The sequence below is a fragment of the Lissotriton helveticus genome, chromosome 4_1, assembly GCF_964261635.1.
Source record: "Lissotriton helveticus chromosome 4_1, aLisHel1.1, whole genome shotgun sequence".
NCBI classification, from domain to species: Eukaryota; Metazoa; Chordata; class Amphibia; order Caudata; family Salamandridae; genus Lissotriton; species Lissotriton helveticus.
The window spans coordinates 1,640,247,720-1,640,274,572 of NC_136063.1; the positions used below are offsets into that span (position 1 = coordinate 1,640,247,720).

A 26,853-nucleotide genomic window follows, 5' to 3' on the forward strand; every position below is an offset into this window, starting at 1 on the left:
GTGTTCTTTATGGCCTGGCAAAAAATGGAATGACCAGTGAGGAATGACCAGATGGCCTTTTTTTCTATATGGTGGAAATATCTATGGACAGTGTAACAAAATATTTCTGACAATAAGGGTGGCAAAACACAAATTAATAATTTATACATCATGGTTATGGGTAGAGACATCAGGGAGGTACATTCACAATCTGACACAATGGTAAGTAAATACAACGCAATTTCCCAACTTTCATAAATGATGAAATATATCAAATTAAATTGCTGTGTCCCAATAAAAATGTAGTGTATTTCTGTTGACCGAGCTTTTAACATTCTTAGGTAGAAGTTGAGTTAGTAATGCATGAAAAGTTTATGCTCCGATTCCTCTCTTTGATGCCCTCAAAAATAGCACCCACCTTAGTAACCTTCAACGAGTGCTAATATTCTGTAATTGTTTCAAGATATACTTAAGTATGCCATTTCCATGGCTAATCTCACTGGAATATGTTAGATGCCCCAGAATAGGCGCTAAAAAATGTAATTCGACATTGACCTTGTTGTAAAGTTGGTCAATCTCACAGAAACATAAAGGGAAGCCAGCAAAACCTATGCTAGCAGTATAGTTATATGAAAGCAATAACTTTGACCAGAAGACTTTGTTGTCAATATATGGCACAGAACTGCAGAAGATCCACCTCACAGGCACTATTTCCATGGTGCGGAGTATCCCACCTGCATTTGGGTGTCATAGATGATAGAAAGATACAGTGCTTAATTTTTTAAGTGCTGAAGCCCATGTTTTTTGCTCAGAAGCCAGAGGCTCGCGCTATTAAAAATTGGGGTGCCAAATACCAAGGCTGCATACTCATGACTCTACTTCACACCTCTTTAATCCATCACTACACAATCTCTGCTTCTTTATCTCACTCTTGTGGGTTCTTTTTCATTCCTGCTTGCTGTCTTTATCACTGTCTTTCCACTTTTGTGTATTTCTTTTGCTCTGGATCAAAGTTTGTTGAGGGAAAATAGGTGCCGGTCCCCAAAAATGAGTGTTGCTGGTCTCCACTTTGAAACCCACCTCAAATTAAGCGCTGGACAGGTGAAGTGCAAAGCAAGCACTGACAGTATTCCTAAAACCAGAGCTGTTGCCAAGTAAAATTGGGCAAAGATTGTGGAATGATGAGAGATGCCTCATTACCTACAGCGCACAACAGCATACACAAAAAGGATTTTAAAAGTGGAATAAGTAAATCAAAAGATGTCTGTCTATCTTTGACTCCGGGCAACTGTAATAACACAAAATTTTATAACCATGAACTTTAAAAAAAATCCCATTTAGATTCTCTATTCCTCAGTTACAGACCCACTTTTTGTACATCTCCACTTCAGGTTATTTTTTGCATGCACATTTGTAAGACTCCAGCGCATCCCTAGTTGTCAGAGAGAGATATTGGAAGGAATAGTCCCCTGGCACACCTCACATGTCCCCCCACCCATATGAAAACATGAAGGGTGGACTGCCGATTTAAATTCCCAGCCCAAAGTGAGTGGTGGAATGTATGGGTTCGCTGAGGCCAGCACTTGTCAATTCTGCTTCCCTAAGATATGTGGGCAGGTCGTGGAAGCCTGCTAACATCAGTATGCTCCCTTGCCCATGACTATGTGCGTAATGGGAGGTAACGCATTAGGGAACTTGCTAGCCGCTTTCTTGCATATGGATGCACAGGTGATAATAGCTTTTTGCAACATATGCAGACTCTACCCAGCTCTCCTCCTGGCTGCAAATTGAAAGTGAGTATTTCGATCTACAGCTACAAAATGTAGTGAGGCAAGTAAAATACATTACGCCTCTTGCAAATGTGTGTTCATATATGCTTGAATATAGCCGTTTGGGCAATGTACCTCGCTTAGATATTCTTATAATCACGAGTTGGACACCCCAAATCTAGGTACTGTTTTTAAAACATCGATTTTGTTGTCCTTGTTGTTACTGACAGAGGATAAGGGTTTGGAAATAACGGGCCATATTATCAAGAATGGGCGATACATTATTGCCGCTTTTATCGGCAGGAAACTGCAGCTAAAGCGGCGACAATGGGCTTGATAATAGGCCCTTGTGAATTCCCATAGAAGCCCAGGTTAACACCAGAACCTGGGATTCTATGGGAATGCACAAGGGCATATTATCAAGCCCATTATCGCCGCTTTAGCGGCAGTTTCCTGCCGATAAAAGCGGCAATAATGTATCGCCCTTTCTTGTTAATATGGCCCAACATTTGCTCCGATCCAAGCTCTGTAATTTCAGTCTGTTTAAACTCTTACAGCTGTATCTTAGAAGCCAGGTGTACATTCATGTTAAGGGAAATATATACATTGTCAAAGGTGAGGAAAAGTTTCATGCTCATGTTTACATCCGCCTTGTGCTCAGATGTCATGCACAGATGGGGATTCAGCTCATGTAGGCGAATGGCAGACCTGGCACATCTTTTGCAGAATTTCTGCATTGCTTCTTCGCGCGCACTGCATGTGTCATTCCACCATCTGGGCACCAGCAATGACTCAGAGCTCGTGCTCACACAGCAGACTGGTGCATATTTATGAGCTGGGAAAAAAAAGCGGGCGGGACACTGCAGTATACTGACCTGAAATATGCTCCTTTTAGAACTGCATTTATTCTACAGGCTGTGGATTTGGGTTTCCAGTTGGGATATAGGAAAAGATCACGTGGCCATAGGCCTCTTATCAAAAGTGTCATAACACTGATCACCAAGTAAAGGACATCCACTTCAAAGAGTAAAAAACATCTAAGTGAAAAAGACAGACACAACGCATGGCAGTTTATGCAGGTTCGTTTTCTGCTCTAGGGGTACAAGCCAGAATTCGTGGATGAGAATTAAAATGCGTGCACAAGTAGCAGTCACTAAGATTCAAAGCCTTTGATCCTCACGTTACAGTTAGAGCCCTGCATGGGTGTGTCTTAGCCTACTGTGCCTGTTTATTCGACCACTGGACCTGAACCCTCTTAGGCTATGGTAAACTGAACTCAGGGATGAACATGGCATGTCCTTAGGTAGCAAATGAATACTCTGAGCCACAGAAAACCACTTTTTCTTATTCAGAATGAGTCTAAAATGTAATGCTGGAACATTAAAGTGCCCTCGAACTACACTTCCCTACTAGGCCCATTATTGGCACCCTTTCTTTGAATAAGAGGCAGATGGCGGAACAGACCTCTATTTTACAATATTGTAAGGTCACAGCACTGTATAAGATATGTCACTGTATGCTTGAAGGTGGGTAGGTGCCTTGAAGGAGGTGGGAAAGTGTTGTCACAACACTTGGGACTGCATAATGATCTCTCACCGCGGGACAAGTCCCTCTGCCGTGGAAACATGCCATGGTCAAAGCATTATTTAAAAAGCCCAATCTGGATCCCTCGGTGTTAGGCAACTGTTGTCCTTTTTCCCTTCTCCCAGGGATAAGTAAAATACGAGAAAAGCATTCCAACCTGACTCTCACTGAATTTCTAGTAAATTATAAGTTAGTTCACCCTACCCAGACTGGATTCCGACCTCTTCATGGCACAAAAATGGCCCTTCTGACAGTGATCGAGGAATCTAAAAAACTTGACAACCAATGCGGATCAGCTGCCATCATTCTACTCGACCTGAGCTCTGCATTTGATACAGTAAATTATGACATCCTCATAAAAAGACTTGTGAATACTGGAGTCACTGAATTCGAAAGACTACACCACGATAACAGGGGATGGGGTGGCATTCCTCTAAAAAATTCTCTTCTTTTTTAGGAGTCTTAAAAGAAACTTATATTTGTAACCCGTATGTGGGCAGCCTGAGCATTGATACAAATCACTGCAGACATGACAAGGGGGAATGAGAGTGCATTCTACTACCTCACTCCAAAACCCCCTATGTATGCAATCACAGTTTCGGACCACGTTGGCGGTACGATATCCAGGAGCAAAAGGGTAGGGCGATTTGCATGCTGTCGCCATTTAAGATAAGACCAGGATGGTGGGAGATTGAATCTTTATTTCGACAAGAGTTTAGCCTTAATTATGTTGGCATCTGGAGGAGACATGGAAACTAAACTTACTGATGGCATGATTGATTCATGTGTAGGGCATGAAGCACGCCAACAAAGAGCCTTGCTGAGTCCTTGTTAAAAGGGACATTTGATCACCTACTGCATTCATCACTAGTGACAGACACAGAAAAACTATGCTAAACCACGCAGGTTCTGTAGAAAATACCCAGTCATGTACCTTGGGGGAGAACTGGCTTAGTTTTTATTTTATTCTGCAGTGTGTGCGAGTGTGTGACTTCAGGGTGGTTTTTCCACGACGGTCCCAGGTTCGGAGATTTCATTACGAAACTGGGGTAAGATACTCTATGGGTTACCTCAATATGAAGGTTTCTATGGTTTACCACTAGTATGCTTGTGGTTAACAAGTACATACCTTCACTGGGTGTTGGGTGCTTATTGTGTGTTTATTATGTTCTTATGGCAACACTCCGTGTTGGGAGAACTACACAGGTATGTTCCCTAAAAATCAGATTGGAACGATCTTTGTATATTTGTAGGGGTTTAGAAGGGATCACTCATGATTTCATTTCTCTTTTACAGACATTAATGGTGAATATGTTACTGAGAAACAAGTAAGGTTGACTCAACCACTTTGTACTATTTGATCACATTGTGACACAGACCAGCGTTACGAGGGATCTTTACGCTGAAGAAGAAGGCCAGTGACCCAGAAGGGCAATTAAATTTTGCTGAAAAATGTTGGTACATGCAGTGTAAGGATTGGTAACTCCTTCTATATACCCCACTTTTTTTATTTTTTAATCCTGCAAAGGCAGATCGATAATAAAGGAATTTAGGTGTTACTTCCTTAGAAAGTTTTAGCTCACTTTCTTCTGCACCAGTGATCCCTCATGGGGGAAACTTTTCCTTCCTTTACCTCACTTTTCCTTTTTCTTTACGTCTCCACAAAATAAAATCAGCGCTCTGTCCGGAGTGTTGGTCTGTACCTGGGCGTCGTAAGCGGCCCTGTGATGAAGCATGCCACTAATTAGTGGGTGAGGGCAGTATTTAAAAATCTGTTGATTTTCCTCTCTTTTCCTCTTTTACATTCCTTTCTGTGGTTCGCCTAGGACAGAGATACAAACAAAACTGTTTATAGTAGGGTCTCCTCTGTTATGTTTTTAAGTCCTTCTCTTTTTGTGAATTGAAGTGTACTTGTGAGGGGAGATAGAGAAGGCTCACTTCCTTGTCTCTCTTTTTATGTGAGTCCAGAGCAGAAGAGATCTGTTGCTTAATGTCCTTTCAGTCCTCGCTGTGCTTGTGGTATACACAGTCGAAATAATTGGTATCTTTCGTTTCTTATTCTGCACTTATATATAACGCCTCATAGTCATTATGATTGTCTCTTCAAGAATCATTGAGCTGTACCTTTTTTTGAGAAGTTCATAAACTTTAAACATGCATGTCTGCTATGAACAAAATACAATGTCCTGCATTCCTCTAAAGTGTTTTGAAACTACATCAGCTCGAAAACACAGCAGATGTACTATGTGGAATGCTTCTAATTTGAGAGTTTAGATTCTGCCACATAGGTGGATGAGATAATTTAGATGCATACGCTCAATGTGTAGATCAGTTGTTAAGATGAGTCTCCCTGGATTTTAACCTCGCAGGTTAACTCAAAACCTGAAATCTTACTTCTACTGAATCTAAAGGGAATCTTTGTCTAAGATTCAATAAAGAGAAGAAATACCAAGGCACATTTTTGCTAGACATAATCAAGTGTCTTGCCCACCTATCGGACAATCTCACTAATTAATAAGAAAAAAGATGAAGTACTAGCGCAGATCCGCCATTTCTCATAGGTTTCCTTTTGGAATGGAGTAGACAGAGATTCTGAAATCTACTCCAAACGCAAAAGGAAGTCTATAATAGTAACTCCCAACTTTTTTCTGGTCTTGAGTACTTTTAGGCATGTCTAGAATAAGATCCACTTTTTCCCTCAAAAACGATGATGTGGTTTTGCAGAACAGTGGGTCAATGCAGTTAATTAGTTAATGTTAGAATATGCGATCTTTTTTAATTCTGTGTTTATGCTCTCAGTAAAAATTATTTGAAAAAAAAAGAATGCGCTATCTTCACATTTACCTCCAAACTCATACCACGACTATTTAGCCACACTTTTTATAGTCTCCATTTTCCAAATATGTATGGGCAAATAATCTCTTGCTTGTGCTCAGGGTTGCCTAGTTGGAGAGTCTAGTCATATTTGTAACACATCATGATGGAGCAACAGAGGGAACCACTAAACAGAAAGCTATTCTTGTTGTGCAGATCACTAAATTGTACATTGGCAATGCATTAAAAGACGGCTATTAAAGTCGAGCGCCTGGAATGCGCAAAGATTGCAAAATTGATTCAGAAAGCGTAATTTTCATAGTTTGTTAGATTCACCGATTTCTGGTCATATATTCCATGCTAAAGTGATACTTTGCCAAGAGGCGTTGATGAGCACTGTACTCATATAGCAACGGTGAGCTACTTTACTCTTTTTTGTTTTTCAATAGATTGCTGTTTTGCAGCAGCAAACATTGAAGCTTGCATATTCCTATGCCGACATAACTCAGAAGGGATGAGGTAGAAAGACCACCAGACTCAGGAGGGGTGGGCCAATTCCTGTATTTGTTAAGGTTTTCAAAATGTGACCATCACTTGCCACAAGTACAATACAGTACTGAGGTCGGTACAAAGAGATACAGGAAGAGAGCGCATCCAATCAATATGGACAATGGCACAAATTAACACCACATAGGCAGTTTACCTATCCTGGACCAAGCTATTAAACTCTGTCTGCATCAGTATCTGCGGACCTGTACTTCCGCCTAAGTGACACGTGGTGTGATCTTTCTTCGTTGTCAAGCACAAAGCAAAATATTGTAGAATAACTATACAACAGTTTCCCATTTCAAAAGCCCCACGCAATAACTAACACACGAATAAGTAACACGGACCACAAAAAGGACGAAAAGCCCGGTACGTACAAAGCAATTTCTGAAAAGTGGTGTTCACTAATAAAACAAGAAATAAAAATGACTGCAGCACAATAGTTTTGTTCATTTCGGGGTGTAACTGCTTCTAAGCTGCTTCAGAATGAAATGTGAGTAAATAAATTGCATATTTACGCTGACTGGATTTTTTTCGGCATCATAGATAAGTGCTATGGGTGCAGACTTAAGGATAGGTTGCCACTGAGGCTTGTCCCCATTTTGTGTAAATGTTGCATACAAACACCCACACATGTACACAAGCACTTACACGCACTTGGGAGCAGCAAATGACAAAGCATAAACAGCAGCTTTGGAGGCCAAGAACTCACTCCTCTCCAGCATGCAGGAAGAAGGGCAGCACTGCAAAGCATCAGACATGCAGCCTACACACTGCCATTGCCAAAGCAGCCACAAAAGCTGGGCACAGACCCGTGGATGCCAAAACGGTAGGGTAGGCGAGACAGAGAAAAAACGGAGGATGGGAAACAGTAACACCAGCCAGCCCACCTGCAAAACAGACCACATGGCAGCATCTCCAGAATTCAGAACCAACCTGATTGTCTTCTTTATCAAGACTAGAGTTATCTCGCTTCAAGATAAACCGCTTCTGGGATTCTTCACCTTTTTCATCTTTTAAATGTTCACAAAACCTTTGCTCTGGTCTGCCAGCAGAGTAAAACATATCAATAAAACTCTTTTTGTGTTTTTCTAATTTCCAGCGTTCTCTTTTTATGTTTTCCAAAAAAGTAATAAGTGTAAAGGTTGTTGATTGTTAAATGATAATGAGCAGTTTCAGGTTGCTTTGAACATCTTATGTAGTAAAGTAGACTTTAGAAATTTACATTCGAGTGTGAATTATACTATCGTTATTTCGTATGCATTCTATTTTTTGGTTTTCAATCTATAATTGCATTTTTTTTAATGCCACCATAACAATTAAGCAAATAGCATGCAGCAAAATAATCCAGAAATACATATGTAAAGCAGCAGATATTTTCGGAGGCCAAAAATATGCATTGCCAAAAAAACGAATGTCCAGATAGATTGGGATCAGTCCGCAGACCAGCAACCCTTGAAATGCTATCCTGTTCTCACTGCGCTAGTCACTAGTCACAAAGCTATTAGAGCACTACGAGTAGCATCATTTATGAATGCAAATTCAAGTATGTGATTCACAAAATATTAAATTGCTCTTATAAATGGATTTACTCAAATGTAAAGACATCCAAGTATGGTATACTTGTAAGCGTCAGTGCCCTTTCTTGTGGGCATATCTTGCTGACACACCTTCAAAAGCAGGGGCAGGAGGAAACCTGTTTTCAGAGTAGCAAAACTGAAGGGACAACCTGAAAGTTGGTGGGGGTGTAAGAGAAGGGATTTTTCTTGGGAAGGTTTTTTTGTGGTCAATCAAAAAAATAGCATTTGTAAACTCTACACATTCTACAATTCTGAATGCATAACTATGTACGCAAATGAGTACACCAAAGTGGCTGTGAATGCTTTGTAACTACCAAGACAGTCTGAAATTAGGTTCTGATATAAGAGTAACCCTATGGGAGCATGCTGACGATTACCTGTGTGAGTTGGGCTCCAGGTGAATGTCTTGTTGCATTTACACTCTGTAGCGAAAATGTTTTATTGTTAGTAATGCTAGGTTGTATCTCGAAATGTCTGTGGCACATTGTATAAGCTGCTATTCAGGCAAGACCATAGCTCTAAAATGTGAAGAGAAATTCTGATGTATTTTGTCAAACTTTACCTTTAGGGGACTCCAAGAACATTCAGCTATATGTCTAATTGTAGGCATTTTAAATCAAACATGTAATTTAGTATGTCCTTAAATAAAAGGATGTCATATTTTAAACGGCAAACTTAACACATTTTAAATCTTTTGGCCACAGTGGTTAGTCGTAGGAAGCATAAGCAATATTTTCCAGAGATCATTAAAGGGCTAAATACACCAGAGGGTTCAGATGGTAGAAGGATGATTACACACAAGACTTAAACCAATAGAGACCTGGTCCCACTGTTGTGACTGTGCAGGTGCTCTGGGTGTGCAGAGTATACCCATGGGTCATGCGTTGCTTCTCCATAAACAGGAGCATGTAACGTAAATTCTCAATGAAATCATTTCAGTTTGTGCTGGAGACTGTTCAGTCCTTGATCCTGGAATGGAGCCCTGCAAGCTTTTTATTAAGTGCACTTACAAAATTGTATCTATTCTTGAGAGGTGTTTCACGGTCCAATAGACTCTCACGACATGGTGTGCTCTCACGCGATTGCGTGCCATCACAAACTGCACCAATGTTTGTGACGTCTTTCCTAGCCTGGCCGCTGTTATTTTGTTAGTATCAGTGCAGAAGTATCTTTTGTTTGAAAGCAAACGAGTCTCTTCTACCCACACAGCCTCAGAGCCCCTCCCCAGAGCATGTCCTAGAGCAAGAAGTTGATGGACTGCCAGGGTGATGCATAATTAGCATATTCTTAGCAAGTGTCATTTTCTGCAGGCACAAAGCAAATGTATTTCCTCATTATCATGTGACCACACCGTCATTCAAATGCGAGGAATTCCACATATACCCATATTTCGTAAAAGCTAAGCGAAAAGGGAGTATAAAGGTGGGCGCAAAGGTCAATTGTGCTCCAGGAAAATGTCGCGTTTTGCCCTACTTTGCTTTCCATTAATTAAAGAGCACGTGTTCCCATGCTTTTGGTGTGCAGTGGCAATACACAATGTTTGCGACTGCATCTGCAGCTGAAAATGTGCAAATAATGTTAATCTGTTTGTGGCTTGGGCTGTGAACAAATATAGCAGTCCACCAGGGATCTCAGGCTGATCTCCATTTCCCCCATCACCATCGACACATCTAGGCCATGGCAACTAGCGCCTTTTGATGGCTGCCTCACATTGAAAAATCTAAGCAAAGATTTTTCTTATGGGCTCCATCCCCGCATTTGCAGCACTGTGAAAATGGCATGCAGCCTAGACCTTTCTAATAATGATATATTAGTTGGCCAAGGTGCAATACTGAATATGCAGTCAGTTTTCTAAGTTCCAGGTTTGCGACTCCAAAACTTAAAAACATATTTCTAGTCACAGAGAAATGCAATTCAGTCATTGCCTTTCATTTGGGTTCACGGGAGCTGATCCAGAAACTTTTTGCATGCCAGAATATAAAAAATATAATCCCACTTGTATAGATTTTCTATTATTAACTCCAAATAGGTAATAGTGTTGTAAACAATATTTAGGACTCAATATATACACCAGAAGCTAGTGCGAGTATGGTCCTTGAGAAAAAGGTCTTTCCATTACACACACAGTTATTGAGCAAGACAATATGAGAGGTTTTGTAAACAATATTTTAGAGCCCAATGTCACACTTAATTGAAAGCTACTTTTCAGGTGTGAACAAAAGACCAAATGGCTTCCATTTTTACAACATCAATCTAAATAAGTCATACGGTTAGAATGCAAACTCTTTAAAGAACACTTAAATATATTCATGATATTGCAAAGCAATTACACCTTTATGGTGATGTGGGGCCTTCTATACAAAATACTGTTTAAAACCAACAAGTGAAGCGAAAAACTTCTGACAGTGGTTGCTAAGAAAAATGGAAATTATAATCCTTCTATTGCCATTACTAAATAGAAATTGGCTTACAGAAACAAAAATAACTCTAGTATATTGATGTGAAATGTATAAAAGTCTAGATTGGAACAAATAACCCCTAGCATGTTTTTCAGATAGTTTGTTTCAAGTTCCTGCATCACCTATATTTCAGGGAGTTCTCCAGGGCTTTATACATTCCTCTAGAATTTGGGCTCTCTGCATGGAAAGTTTGGCGAGTAATCAGTGGCAACCATTCAATTCAATGGCAATATATTAATCTACCTCAAAGCATTGTTGGTGGATGGAATACACATAAAATGACAGCACAAGTTCAGCCACATGGCTCAAGTCCAACAAATTGACTTTGGTGACTCAACCTGCAAGCACATATACAATCTAAATCATTCTACATCTTATAAAAAGCCATAACAATTAGGAGACCCTCCAACTGATCTGTAAGGGTTACCATCATTAGCAGGAAGCACTCTACCTGAAGCCAGGCCAAAAGCAGAATTCAAATAAAGAATTGAAGATAAGCACGTGCATGCTCACTTAACCTGATTACTCCCATCCCTCATGCCTTTCGTACCCCAAAGAGATTACACCAACGAAATGCATATAAACACCCTCTGAATTGCATCCCTCTCCTTAACCCTTTTGCTGCGGCGGCAATTCCGCCGCAGCGCTAAGGGGCGGGGGCCGCGCGGCGCTCCGATGCTTATGACGGAACCGCTCTGTCACGCTCCTTGGGTGGGCTGTGCTTATGACGGTGCGGTTCCGTCACGGCCCCGCCCGCTCAATAGAGCACGCCACGCAGGCGTGGCGAGCGGGCCGTGACGGAACCGCTCCATCACCAGCACAGCCCACCCGAGGGGCGTGACGGACCGGTTCCGTCACAAGCGTGGGAGGGGTTAAACACTCTCTGAATTGTAAACATCTATATCACTATTCAACTCCTTCTTGGTTCTCTTTTCCTATGTTTCACACCCTGGATAATAGGAAGCAGCACATTTTTAGTATGAATGTATGCTGCGTACAACAGTTGTCCATATTGAATAAACAAGTGTGCACACAGTCCTGTCTTCGTGCTCTGTTAATGGCCACTGGGAAGAGGGAATGCCACACCCTTCACTGGTCGCAGTGATGTATATTGAAATAAAGGGCTTGCCTGACAATGTGGAAAACATGTCAAATTGGAATTTCTCTATTAATTTTTTAGAAATTAAAATTGAGTTCACATTTTCAGACAGGAAACAGTGTCCAAAGTAAGAGTATGAATAAAATGACTGTGAGCCGACGGGACACAGCTTGAGAGAATCCCGCAAGTTCCAATGAATTTCAATTTATTTTCAATTGGGTGGTCTTTTTCTGAAGTTCTATTATTTACCCTATTGCCCAGTGATACTGTCTGTAAGGCTACTATTATTCTTCTCAATCTGTTCTAGCTACCTATGAGTTTCTGGATAAATCTAAATTGGTAATTATAGCCAATTAAGCTATATATGATAACAGGTCCTGTTATCCTCACTGCTTTTGATGTCTAGTATAGATGAACGTTTACTCATATCTCAAAGAGACCCACTTCTTCAGTATAGCACAGTGTGCTAAAATAGCACAGAATGTTGTCATCATTAATTAACAGGATCTAAGGAGCTGCTCATGCCCATTCAAACATCTTGAACCATCATATCCCGCAATAAAGTCAATCAAGTCAACAATATCTACTATTTACTTGTTTTTCTTCTCTGAAACACTAAACCAAAACTTCAAACAAAAAGTTTGAATGCAGAGATATACTTCTAATGGGAGTTCTACAATACGTATCTCAAGATCAAAATACATCCAAATGCGGTAGCCAGAGAATTGGTGGGGTATCTAAGTTCACGAACAATAGTGCCATTCAGTGTTGATTGGGCAAGTTGACTGCCCAAGCTAGGGTACAGTACAAAGAAGGTAAAAAATAATGTAAAGTGGAATGAATCCATATAGTGGTTACATCTCATGTTGTCTTTGGACTTCATAATAGGCATGGCACTACAGAAATGATGTCAGACTTTGAAAGTTGTAAATACACACCAACAAGTTCTGTTAAGGATGGTTACACTACTTCATGTAGATGATAGCAATCATGCATCCCTAAGAAAACCTTCACATGATAGTTAGCCATAATTGTTCCGCAGAAAGAAAGTATGGAACAGTTTTCAGTAGTCAACAAAAGGGCCTAGAAATTCATACATGTTGAAGATGATTTTTGATTTCAGTTCAGTGTCACATCCAACATTATCCGTGGGAACATTATGATAAAGGCAGAAAAGAAGGGTGGATGAAGTGCATTGGGATCAGAATTGCACCCATTAAAAGTTTCACATAACCTGACATAGTTCTCGGGCACACACCACTTGAGAGGCATTCATTCACTTAGAAACTGCTGGCCCAGCAGATGTGGCTTTATTGAAACAGAGTGTAGCCAATAGACTTTGGATGGCTAATCTAAATGGTAAATATATTGTAGCAATTCATTTGAAGCAAGATGTTGATGGGAACAAGTAAAAAAAAAAGACTGGTGGGCAATCATATGCTAAGCCATTGTAGAGCATGATCAAAACACCTGACGTGGCTCCATAGTTCACATCATTTAAGGACCCCCAAAAATCTGTGATTTCTTTAAGAAGGTTTATATACTAAGAGTTCCAAGAGTCCACTCTTCCTTAAACAAGTGTACAGAGAGACTGCATATCTCTTATGTACATGGTCAATGGATGATAAGTGTACATGCCTCTGCTAAAATGCTCCGATTTTGTGTTTCCCAGAAGACAAAGGGGCAGTCAAAATTGTTACATGGCAAAAGTAAGTGACAGAGGTATTGTCTCCATTTGGCATCATTTTACGCTATTAATTTATAATCTAGCCGAAAATTTATGTTGGACAGATAAGCTGGGGCAGACATACAGTTTGTTTAATTTGCATGCCTATGTCAATTTGAGGTGTTTTAGGAGTGGGGGTTACAGAAGTGTATTTGAACCTGCGGGAATAAAACCTTGGGAAAGTATGCTTCAATGTACCCCTAACACAAAGGATCAATGATCTAACATCAAACATGTCTATAGATTCTAGAGTCTTTAGCATTAGAATTCTCATTTAGTAGGCTTGTGCAATATACAAATCTCAAACAAGATAGCAGCATAAAGTGGAAAGCAAAGCCGAAAGAGCTTAAATTGTTAAAAATCACGAAATGACAGTGTAGGTACATGCACGCTCACATTTTTGTCAGCCATGCAAACCTTTGTTTAAAAGCAATGTAATACATAAATTGATTGCAATTAGCAAGACCTTTATAATGCATAATTGAATCTGCTTGATGGACTTACAAATACAATTAAAGTAACGGTGTAGAGTGGCAATGATTAAAGATGAAACTAGGCAATGAGGTTAAGGATAAGCTATTACTTTATGTCACTGAATACGCCAACATTAATTTGCTGACTATTGCCACTTCAATTCTGATGTAATTAGACTTGTCTCTTTATTAACGAACATGACACTATTCAACATCTCTCTAGCAATGGATCATCTTTCTCAGACACATTCACAAATCACAACTTTGCCAAGACAGACATGTGTAGACAGCCACACAATAACCTTGCAAATGTGCAGTACCAAGAGCCTTCAAGTGCATTACTAATTTTTCTACATACATAAATTACCACAGTCATTTTTCTAATTGTTATGTTGTTGAAAAATATTTTACTGTTGGGCATCATGCAGGCCTGTGCAAGTTCTGAATCTAACTTCAAACATTTCCCAGCACTCTTTCAAAATATGGAGTCTTTTAGTTCTACCACTGGTCCAGTGGAATCCAATCTGCTTCGTGTTTTGAATCTTGCCCAACAAATACTCTGTACTACAGCTTCCTTTGTAAGTGCTCTTACCATGAAGATCATCCACTCAGGGATCAATCTGACCCTTGCTCGCACACCTGCACCAAAGGACTGCTACCGATCAGCAAAGGACTAATACCTTTCTTCAACACCTTTATTTACTCCGCCACATTCCCAGACACCTGGAAATATACCACTGTCACACCGCTGCTAAAGAAATCATTGGCTGACACAGCAATGTCTTCCAATTACAGACTCATCTCCCTCCTATCATACCCAGAGTCTTAGAAAAAGTTATCAACAGATGCCTTAATGGCAACCACAGCAACCACCAGCTCAATTCCATGCAGTTCAGATTCAGGCCTAACCACTGTACAGAATCAGCACTCATCACAATATCCACATGATCCTTGAGAGACGAGACACCACAGCCCTCATTCTCTTAAATCGCTCTGCAGCATTTGACACGGTCTCACACCCCATCCTCCTCAGCTGCCTGCATGAGATTGTCATCCAAGTACCTGCTCTCCACTGGATCTGCTCTTCTTAATGCGTAGAATACAGGCTATCACCCTAGCACTCTAGTCCTCGGAAACCTGCAAACTCAACTTCAGAGTTCTTCAAGGGTCATCACTCAGATCCGCCCTCTTCAATCCATTTATTATCCGTCTAGCCAACATCATCCGCTCACACCATATCAACACCCTCACCTAAGCAGATAACACACAACTGATGTTCTCCCTCTCGGACAAGGCCCCCAATACAAGAAACATGTTCACAGCCTGCCTGACAAAGTCACTAACTGGATGAAAGCTACCTTTCCCAAGCTCAGAACTGACAAGACAGAAGTAGTGATCTCCACCAAGGACATGTCACCATGGGACTCCAACTGGTGACCAGACGAACTTGAGCCCACACGCACATTACTGACTGATGAAATGTTTTGCAACCAAAGCAAAGAGGCAGCACACCCATAGTCTCACAATTTCCTTTATTTCTCAAGGCCTTGTGGTCACTGCAAGCTCAGCACAGGTCATCAGACCTTCAGACATTCTGCAAACTATTATTAAGTGTCACAAAATGGAACGTAAATGGATTCTACAAACCCATGCCAGGAACCTTGAAACAATTATCAACAACAAACTGGACATAACTGCACAAGTCAACACAGTGCATTATGCTTTCAGAACCCGAAGATGCAGAGTAAGATCTTTAAATGTCTCCCAAGCAACACTAGACAAACTGTCATTCACACCCCACTCACCAGCATGTTGGACTACGGGAAAACCCTCAATGCCAGGATCACCAAGCAACTCCCTAAAAGGCTACTGACCATCCAGAACTCAGCAGTCAGCCTCATTCTCAGCCTTGCAGACATAACTTACATCACACTACACCACAGCGATCTCTACTGGCTCTGGATACACAAACGTGCTGTAGTAAAATGGGAGATACTATACACGATCATTTCAAACTCCTCACAGACACATTCAAGGCACTACACAACTTAGGCTCTACCTACCTGAACAGTCACATCTCCTTCCATGAGCCACCCAAACACCTCCACTACACCTGACTCATAGTCTCATACATCCCATGCATAAAAGGAACCAGATCAGGAGGATAGGCAAGCCCTTACACCGCTACTAAAGCAAGGAACCTGTCTCCCATTCCACATCAGAGCCTCCTCCTCCTCCCATCTTAATTACGCAAGAAGCTGAAGACCTGGATTTCAAATTAACAACCTAGCATAGGCTGGGCTAGGAACACCCTCGAGATTGATAATGCGCTTTACATATATACATAACATAACATAAAATAACTGTATTCATTTATTAACCTGCATATTTATCTCAAAGTATTATGGCATTGCTACACTCTTCCGAGCAACTGACAATGCTGTGCAGGGACAGTTACTGTGTACTGGAGAGATAGCATTGGAACCTTCTTCCATGTCACCTAACTATCAGTTGCCAGCACTACAGAACAGCAGAACCGTCATAAGTATCCCATAGCAGAATCATTGAAGTCTATCCCTTGACAGCAACAAGCTGTGCAGCTCAAGAGTAGGGAACAAAACTTCACACCACGTCTTTCCAAGAACGTAAGGTACGTTTAAAAATATTACAAATGCTCGTTTGGTTATGCCTAGGACCTGCTGACTTCTGGTAGTGCTAGGTGCACAATTTTATTATTTACCTAATTCAGATCACATCGTCACCAGTACAGTTATTTGATATTTCCTTTTAACCAAATAAATACGATCACATCACTGACATCCTGATGGAGCTTCACTGGATCCCCTTGCTGGCCCACACCAACTACAAAACAAATGGCACCATTTACAAAACCATTGCCTAGAATGCCGGCTTTCAAGGGGTTCCTTGAATTTTTGTTGCACAAAAATATGTCCCTCACTTATCTTTTGCTCCACAAGCGATGTTTAGCTGGTAAAATACTACATCTGTAAATCTAAAAAACGATGTATGGACATTTCTGATCTGTCACTGGCTTCAGAAAATCTGGAACACACTCCCCCTTTATCAGCCGCGGCCCGTGGAGGGAGTTACGGTGGGGCAGGAAGGCGGGGCTGGGGAGGGGCAGGGTGGAGTGTGCTAAAAACCGGAATATGGATAATTGGAGGTAAGTAAACAATTTAATAAATAAAACGAATTTTGTAGCGAGCCCTGCATCGCATTACTAAATTCGTTTTATTAATTAAATTACTTACCTCCAATTATCCATATTCCGGTTTTTAGCAGCCCCCACCCTGCCCCTCCCCGCCCCGCCTTCCTGCCCCACCAGTAACGGTCGGCAGTAGGAGTTACTGCAGGGCGGTGACGTGGGGGGGGGGCAGGGTGGGGGTTAGTAATGTATGGATTACGGAGTTTGTTTACTTACCTGTAAAACTCCGTAATCCATACATTACTACCCCCCACCCCCCTGCCCACGTCACCGCCCTGCAGTAACGCCTACTGCCGACCGCTACTGTGCCCCACCATAACTCCCTCCACGGGCCATGGCTGCCCTTTATAACGAAACTGAAGACACGTAATTCTACTGACTAGCCTAGTCTGAAGTATACATCAACTCAACTATCCTCAGAAGGAACAACCTATTCAGTAGCAAGAATTTGTCAACCTTATTGGGAACCTTTTAAAAGTACATAACATAATATAGAAATACATATGTAGGCATGACCTAGGAGTCAATTGAAATACAGGACTAATTATAATATTATTAGGGAGGACACTAAATCAAAGGACACTGGGCATGTCTTAATTCTTTGTAGCACAGTTGGGGTAAATCAGCTGTAGATGCCTTGCCATGGAGCCCTATTAAATTGGGAGCAGTGTAGATCTGTATCCTGTTACCTTACTATATTCATCAGTTGATGCCAAAAACTGTCTATAGGAGTTTTAAGAAGGGAAACGATTGAGACTGACTACTCATGTAGAGGAACCCAAATGCCTTCCAGTATTCATGGAAGTACATTCACATATACATTTGTAAATACAATGTCTTTCCAACACAGATAATTAGGTAAACAGTAGTCATTATTATGATTCAGTTGATTCATTGTGTCAAAGTAGCTCCCCAGGATGCTGCTGTGAATATGTGCAAAAAGATTACATCTGATATTTCCACGATGTTGGAAGGACACTGTCAGAGGGAGTGAGTGACAGTATCCCATGAGCCAGTGATAAGTGGCTTGATGTAAATCTTACAACAGTTGCCTTGTTCCATGATCGGAAGGTCTATACAGTTATTGAATCTCCATTTTGCAAGGGGATGGGATTGACATGAGACTGTAGTCCATGGGTCCACTATGGGATACAGCATTGTCCATTGGACTCATTTAAGACAACTGTATAAGATCCCTTTCAGGAGGTAATACATGCAGAACATATTGAAGATGTTCTAGCAATGGTGCTCTCCTGAATGAACCCTCTTTTCATCCAAAATTGGTGATGAAAGTACAAGCTATTGTGGTAGTTTACTCTTATATTCAATCAGGTAGCACGAGACTGCAAAAACATATCAATACTTAATGAATCGCATATTTAAGTGCCCAAAGACAGTGACTTTACCATTAACTTTTAATATTGTATTAAATCTTACTCATTTACCATGTTTTCTGCAAAACAAAAGTAATAACTTAAAAAATGTCCTCTAATCTTCAACATATCAGTGTTCCTCTCGCCATTTTCCTGTTTAATGCTAATTAACAGTTGCATTTATCAACATTTTCAAGCTTTCACTTCAGAAAGAAACTTTTTTTATTTACTAACCTTTCATAATGTCGATTGGAAAATCTAGAAATATGTGTCACATTTCCATACTTGGTTCGACTGAACCAATTTAATTATCACTATATTAAGAAATTTGGTTTATAAAACTGAGCGTCTCACTATTCATCTTCGTCATGTTATCATATAGGTTAGTACTATTAAACTTTTACCCAATTTAATGGTTTATCAACCTCGGCAAGATGAAAGCATGAGATGGCCATGCACGGATTCAGACAGGTAATTGCCAGTTGTTCTTGCGGCCAATGTTCAGCTCTTAACTCGTTCAGCAGTCTTTATGACAGTACTTAATCTTGGGACTTTAGCAAAGTAAAAAATATTTAGAAGGCATGAAAACAAATGCATAAACGTGGCAAGGTTGGCATTCTATTATTTTTAATGCACCCCCACAAACAAATAGTAAAGTTTGCTCTGATCATATTTGCCCACAGATTGAATGGTGTAATTGTATGACGGATAGCGATGCAATCCATTGGTAATGTGTCAGAATTTGAGAATTGGCAGGGCACTAAAATGGCCCAGCGCGGGTGGCTGTGTAACTGATTTGGCATCTCCGAAGGCAGGCTTTGCAAAGACAGAGAAATATGAGTTACATTTTTCTAAATGATCATGCTGCCTTAGCCAGCTTTGCTCACATAATTCCATCCCATATGTTCCACAAATTGTCGGGTTCATGCCTCATAAATTCAATGTGTGGCTAGTCGAATTCCCTTCACAGAGACATGAGTATAAAATATTTTCCAAAAGTTCATGTAAAACTCAAGATTTTCTGCATTTCTCTTACCGCCAACTGTTAGCCACCTATTTGCCAGAATGTCCATTAGATCGGGGCTCTTCACCTCATCAGTATTTTAACTACCAATACATTTTACTCTGACAAATGACTGCTTCTGTTTTGTAATTTGTTTAAAGCTCTAATTAATTTTTGTAGGCATTTATGTTGTCAGCATATCTCTATCAAAAGCCAAAACAGAAACCCGAGATAATAACACAAATTAAACTTTCATAACAAACATATTTTTATTATTTACAGTCAGTCGCAGTTACAAAAAGAGACACCCACTATAGAACATGTTACACCAAATGTCCAGGAAACAAACTGAGGCAAACCACAGGGTCAAGATGCCTGGTCTCATGTACAACAGTGTGTTGGTGTCACAAGTCTCCCAAATGTACTTCCAGTCTGTGACCACAAAACTCCACACACCCAGTCTGTGACAACAAAACAGCTTTCTTTTTCAAACGTATCAAACCCCTTTTTCGAGTTGCAAAAGTATTTCAGCTCATCAAAGGGCTTCTGCACTCCTTTGTGAATCCCTAATAGGATGGGATGCCCCTTTCATTCAGCATTGTATTTGGGAGTCTTAATGTAATGAAGGAATGCTTTTGTACTGGCACATCGAAAAGGGTTGTATTTGATTCACAAAGAGGAAGTTTTCCTAAAGGAACAACTTTCTCTTTTGGAATTCTGCTGCGCAGCCTTGAGGGGAGCAGGTTGTGTCTTATCTACTGCATGCTCTCCCAATGAGTTCCCAACCCCAAAAAAACATTTTTCTTAGAAACAACATGTGTCCTGTTGATGGCCAAAAGCTTTTTTTTTTCAAGGCATGAAAAGGGTTTTCTGTTTAGCAACGTTAATGCAAGGGTACTGGCCAGCTATCCCTTGCAGATCAGCATCACTGCATCCATAGCCAGCCACAGGGGTTTGCAAAATGGGACCTGCCAAATTAATAACCATTAAGCAATTGGTTTTGAGATTCCCTTGGAAATATGCAATTTATAGTGTAACCCCATAGGCCAGATTAAAAATTGCATACCCATTCGCACAACGATTATGCATGCAAATTGCACAACCTGATTTGTGAATAGCATTTGATTGTGCCCCCTTAGAGACGAGCCCTGCTCCCTCTCATTGTGTCAGCTGACACCATGAGCTCTAAGTCTTTGGTGCCCTACAACATCCACAAAGCCCAAGCGTTAGCTCAATCACCACAAGGGTGGCCTAATATTTACAATACCTCAGGCAAGTCCTTGTCAAAGGGATCTTACATTACTAGTTTCTTCTATTATCTTTGTGAGAGGGTGTGTGTGCATAATGCCTTACTCTACCATGTCAATCTCCCGAAAGCAGGGATGCTGCTAGTGTTCACATTCCATTGTCGCTCAATGGCAGGGTGGCAATGCTCATCAGGGTCAGTCATGTGCATTATCTTTATATGCACGGTTTACAAGTATGGCCCTGTTCATTTTATCAAAGTTATGCTAGATCTATGCATTGTAAAGGAATCATATCCCCCGTCACTCTGCTTGGAGGTGAACTGAAATAAAGGACTCAATTCACATTTTCTGGGTTATTGAGTTGATCCGGATAGTTAACATAGTAGAATTCTTTCCACAAGCTCTTTATAGGTTGCATTGGATTAAGTCAGGATTATTTTGCAGCAATGCAAATTAAGCAGACTCTGCCTTTACTTTTAAGGTTCTCAAAAAAACAGATTGGGACAATAAAAAACCTAAATCTGCTTTGCACATAGCTGCCAAGGTTTCATATTGCTATGTGTGACATTTTCATAATTTCAGTGTAAATATGAGTGACATTTCAATGACTATGAGTGACACTTTCTGGTGAGCACAATCAAGGAATGAAGATGAGGGAAACATATAAATGTCAGAAATGTCACCCATTTGGACAACGAGAAACTCCAAGAAGAGTCACTTCATAGGTCGCAGGCTGATTTATTTAAAAAAGTAATAAGATCATCAATTATAATGATTAGTTGACTGAGTGGTCCACTGCAACGTGCCGCCCGCTACCTGTCCAGCCCTACTGGTGGCACCATCAGACTAGCCGCAGCCTGTCACTACAGGCTCTGCTGACTTAGTGACACACTGTGCACTGAGAAGTAAAGTTGACAGGCACCACAGTGGCATGCACAAGTATACAATAGTATTATAAACATACGGAATTTGATCACCGCTGATGATGTCTGCTCTAACACCCTTTTTCACTCTGCTTACAAGCCTTATTTATACATTTAGGATTAGCAATTTAGACCTAGGAGATTTCCTCACTGTCCCACTTACTTCTTGCCGGTGGCAATAAGTGGGCTATATCCTCAACGACTAGTGGATTCCCGCAGCAACGGGCTACTGAAGAACCACTGGGTCAGTTCTGGTTGTGGGATTATTTTACTGCAGTGCGAGCATAGCAGCTGTGCTGCCATGATTGCCAGAAGATGTGACAAGAAAGATGGAATGCAGCGGTAAAAGGCTATCAAGTCATTCCTCAAGACAAAATGTTCTACGATAATTCCATTCCAAGAGGTATTAGGGTTCAAGACACAGATCTGCATATTAGCCGCAGAGTATCTACTTGTTCTGAGGCCTGAGGAGAACACTTAAGTCAAACATGGTTTGAAATATGTCAGCAGTGGCATAGTCCAGAGAGCATAAAGGAAAGACATTATTGGCATGCAGGGAAATTGGTTAAAACAGTGTAAAGAATAGATCCCTGCTATGAGCCACAAACTGCAAGTTGGTTATCCGCTTCTGGCATAATCTCATCAAGAAGGAGCAACTGAATGGTCACAAGGAGGTTGGATCCTAGTAGGCAGATCAATTCAGAACAAGGATACCGATTGTCATTTCATGTTTACATTTAGGCGTGATAGTATTGTGTTGAGATTTTATCACGTGACCTTCTTGTGAAGAATTCATGAATTGTATTTTCACATATATGTTGGTCAACGGTGCATGATTTTGATGTACATAAATGATCTTTGAAGAAGTTTGAACAAAATATGAATTAAATGGTGGCCACGACAATTTGTTTGTGCACCCACGGAATTCAAAGTTATTGTATGTTTAAAATGATCATCAGCATTGGCAACAGTTTGTGGATTGCCAGAGGAGCACTGCAGGTTCTAGTCAGCCACCTGCACCAGTGGCGTCAAATCTCATCTTCATTACCGCAGCTGACAAAACTTCAAAGAACAGTTTGCAACTTGACAAACCAGCCTATTAAATTGTGTCTCTCAAACTGATGTCCAGACCTCACCTGGCTAATACTATGTCATTGGGAACTGACTCCTGACATAATGCTGCATCTCGTTGTCAGGTGTCATCATGTGTAACATTGTAGAAGAGCAACAGCTAGAGGTGCCAGCAGCTGAGCCAGCCCTCTTAGCCTGCCCGAAGCTTGCACTGCGAACTGCCGCAGCTTTCATAGTCAATATGTTGCATTATAGCACTTTCTGGCATGACAGCAGAGGAGGTGCCGTAATGCGTTAATTGCATTTCAGTGCGGTGAAGTGGACCACCACACTGAAATGTGTTTAATCTAATGCCTGTTGCGTGATACTTGGCAGGGCTGTTTGCCGATGCACTAGAAAAAGCCAGAATCCTGTCTTGGAACACTGCATGTATTAGACTGCTGTATACTTACAAAAACTGAAAAAAATCCTGTTATTGTGTAGGTTGCCTATTGGTTTTGTACATTTGATACCACCAGCCAATCTTACCAGAGACTCAGTTTGAGTGGCTAATGGCAGCCAACCAGAATTGCTGAAAAGGCTTTCTATTTTAGGAATTTTCAGGTATTCTGATTGGCTGAAAATAGTCAATCAGAATATGTGTCTCTGAATGTAAGCATTCCTGTTTGGCTGATGGTAGATCATTTAAAAATTCCCTCCTCTGTCCTTCCCCACCCATCCAGTAATTGACTTCTGGGTCTGAGGGCATGGAAAGGACAGTAATCACACAATAATACTTGGCTCACTGCAAGAATACAGACTGCATTCAGGGCCGGACTGGCCATAGCGGGCACTGGGCAATCTCCCGGTGCGCCGCAAGGGAGGGGGCCGGTTTTGGGCCCGTGGGGCTGTTTTTGTTACAGGGCCGTTTTTGCAGCATAGCTGCAAAATTGGCCCTGTACCAAAATCGGCCGAAAACGGCCCAGCAAAGAGATCGGCGGCACCACCAACCCCCCGCACCCCCCCGTCCCCCGGAGCACTATACCAGGGCCGGTTGTGGTTCCCAGTCCGGCCCTGACTGCATTCCATGGAAGGCATAAGCAGCTTAGACAAATTCACTGATCTGCACCACAATCTGCCTCCACTTACCAAAGAATTAAATATATATTACACCAGCCTAAACAGTAGGTTTACATTGTGCTTGAGAATACAGTATTTCCGACGAGCACAAGCTGCTTTTTTAGCACTCTCCAGTGTACCGTTTTACAGGAGGATATATGTAAACTTTATTCCCCTGCTGAAGTATGTTACAAGACTTTGGGGCCGATTCCGATGTGGGACGGACTCAGGTCCGTCTGACATCGATCAGGCGCCGCAAACCACCGACCTGCTGTCATCGGTTACGGCCCTGCAAGTACGATGCGACCGAACCCTGTTCGGTCGCATTCGTATGCTACACAATGAGAGCATGCATTCAGAGCGGAATGCATGCCTGCATTGTGTAAAGCATGGGTGCTGTTCATCCCTGCACCCTGTGGCTGGCACCCCAAGGTGCCTGCCACCGGGTGTAGGGATCAACAGAGGGGCACCATTTGGCGGCCTCACACCCATGAGGGCACTGCTGGGGGCCCCAGCAGACAGTTTCCAACTGCCTTTTTGTGCCGGAAACATCGGCACTAAAAGGCAGTGAAAAACTGCCATCGTACTCTCTTGGTCATAAAGAGGCGACCGGGGGAGTACTGAGGAATTCCAGATGGCAGACAGGCTCTCCGAGCCCGTCATAAGCCATTCAGAAATCCGAGTCGGATTCCATTCCGGCTAAGCCCATCAGAATGGCTCAGTTCGAAAGGAATCCAGCCAGCACATTCCGATGCGGTCGGAAAGGGCTCAGAACATGGTTCGGAGCCCTTCCAAACGGAATCGGAATCGGCCCCACATGAAAAAATGCCGGTTTGTATAGAACAGTACACAGCAGCATAGACTAAAGGGAGATATTGAAAATAAATGGGGTACACAGCACATTGTTTTGTGCTGAATGGAGTCACACATTGGGTTATAGTGAGGCTGTTGTGTAGATGTGTTTGCAGAGGTTGCAGCTTTGAAGCTGGATGGAAGATGTGGCTGAGAATACTTGGTGGCTAGTGTGGGAATTCTACAAACGTGGGATGCAAATTTTAGCTAGGATTTGTTCATGTGTGGTGAGCAGTTTAGCAGTGAGAATGGGAGGTAGTTTAGGTGTTAGGGCCTTTTAGTTTCAGCCAATTATGTATGGATTTCATCCAGGCCCTTACTTTTGGAACTGTAGCTTCAAACACAGATTTAAAGAGCATGTAAGGATGTGTAGCAAACCTGCTTTTTACCTTTATATGTTTGACAACACTATTGCCTATATGATAGTTTTCGTATGTGTTTTGAGAAGGTAGGGTCTTTATCCTTATGTAGAAATGAAACTGGTCTTCGTAGCAACATGAGCTGGCAGGCGAACTTGGAATCCAGGCCGTAGCCAAGGCACATGTAGACTGTACAAGGGCAAATTTTGTGAAAATGAAATTTAAGACTACATGTAAGCAAGCGCCTGCCACTCCTAGCGCAATGAACAGGTATCCTGTGAATGTGGTATTGACTATGTGGTTGACTAGGTTCATTTAGACATTGATACCTAATACAATTCTTAAATCACTAGATTGTTTTCCAGTGATTGCAAGAGGTACATCTGAGTGCCATAAGTATATTTGTATATGGATGTCCTGCAGGCAAACGGATTTCCTGATGGGTTTAAGTTAATGTATACAACCTCTTGCCACAGGGATTGAGTTCTGAGGGGCAACACACAATATTTACAGGGGAGCTCAGGAAAATCCACTAAATGCATCTAAATGCACTGGGTTAATTTGGAAAACATGGATACCATACTAGGCCTATGCCTACAGGCCATTCAGGTGGACATTGTTGGCCATTGTGACAAAGTCCACGGAAATACAGCAGCAATAATAGGCAGCCACGACCCCATCAGCTATGGTCAGGTCAGCAGATTGTAACTACCATGAGAAGAGTCTTTGCCTCTATGAGAGCTGGTCTAAAACCTGACGAAGAGATATGCCTATGCAGGTATATAGCTATCATGCTACTTACTGCCTGATGTCTAGATGCAACACATTTGCAACATAGATGACTTTCTGTGACAGATGTACCAAGTGTTGTATCAATAAAACGAGTAGATGCATTACATTTATTATCTTTCCCATACACATAAATCAGGTGTTCAAGCAAAAAGAGCCCTTTTCGATGTGAAGGAAGATAAACTAATTTAGGTTACTTGCAGTCTTCCATCTATATTCATGTGTTAGTAAATTTGAATTCTGCCCCATTGCTTCTGCTTATCTTGCTCTGAGCAGGGAGAATTTTCATTACATTTAAGTGCTTGATATGAAGCAAAACCGTATAAGAATTCGACTTCCTACTTTAACTGACCATACGTTTAAAATGTATCTAAGTGATTGTTAAAACTAGACAGGGAGATTATATCTGCATATTTTCAAACTAAAAGTTGTTCACCAGGTAGAGCTTTGTCAAGGACAAGAAAGAGGGAATGACTTGGGACCATAAGGTCACACAATCACGTAGTGTTTGTTGTTATTTCAATTTGCAGATGGCAAAAATCTGAGTCATAAGCTGAATAGATCTTGAGTGGCTGTTTGTCAAATATTGGGATAAAAATATTGACTTCTACTTACATCACCTCCAGAGTATAGGCTACCAATATATCTTTAAATTAACAACAAATACTTACCTTGATTATATATTGGAAGTTGACACTGTGCAGAGTGACATACATTTCTTTTTTTTTTAATCGAACCCCTCTTTAGTGTGCTGAGAAATGAGCATTTTTTTATATGACTTATATTTTGATCTTTACTGCATCTAGTGTAATAAAACAGTGTCAATACAGGGCACAGCACGGGAGAATGTGCCTAACCATGTTAGTTCTTATTATTTGAAGCA

General features: G+C 41.2%; 1 protein-coding gene across 6 annotated transcripts in view; it reads right to left on the reverse strand.

Moving 5' to 3' along the window:
• Positions 1–26,853, reverse strand: part of ARPP21 (cAMP regulated phosphoprotein 21) — a 344,186-nt gene that overhangs the window by 224,826 nt on the left and 92,507 nt on the right. For 5 of the 6 annotated variants that reach the window (XM_078688292.1, XM_078688289.1, XM_078688293.1 and 2 more), the window contains exon 10: positions 7,629–7,737. The exons of the other annotated variant lie outside the window; for it this stretch is intronic. In XM_078688292.1, coding sequence (XP_078544418.1) covers positions 7,629–7,737 — 109 coding nt within the window. The remainder of the gene's footprint in view (positions 1–7,628; positions 7,738–26,853) is intronic. 6 annotated transcript variants of the gene reach the window in all.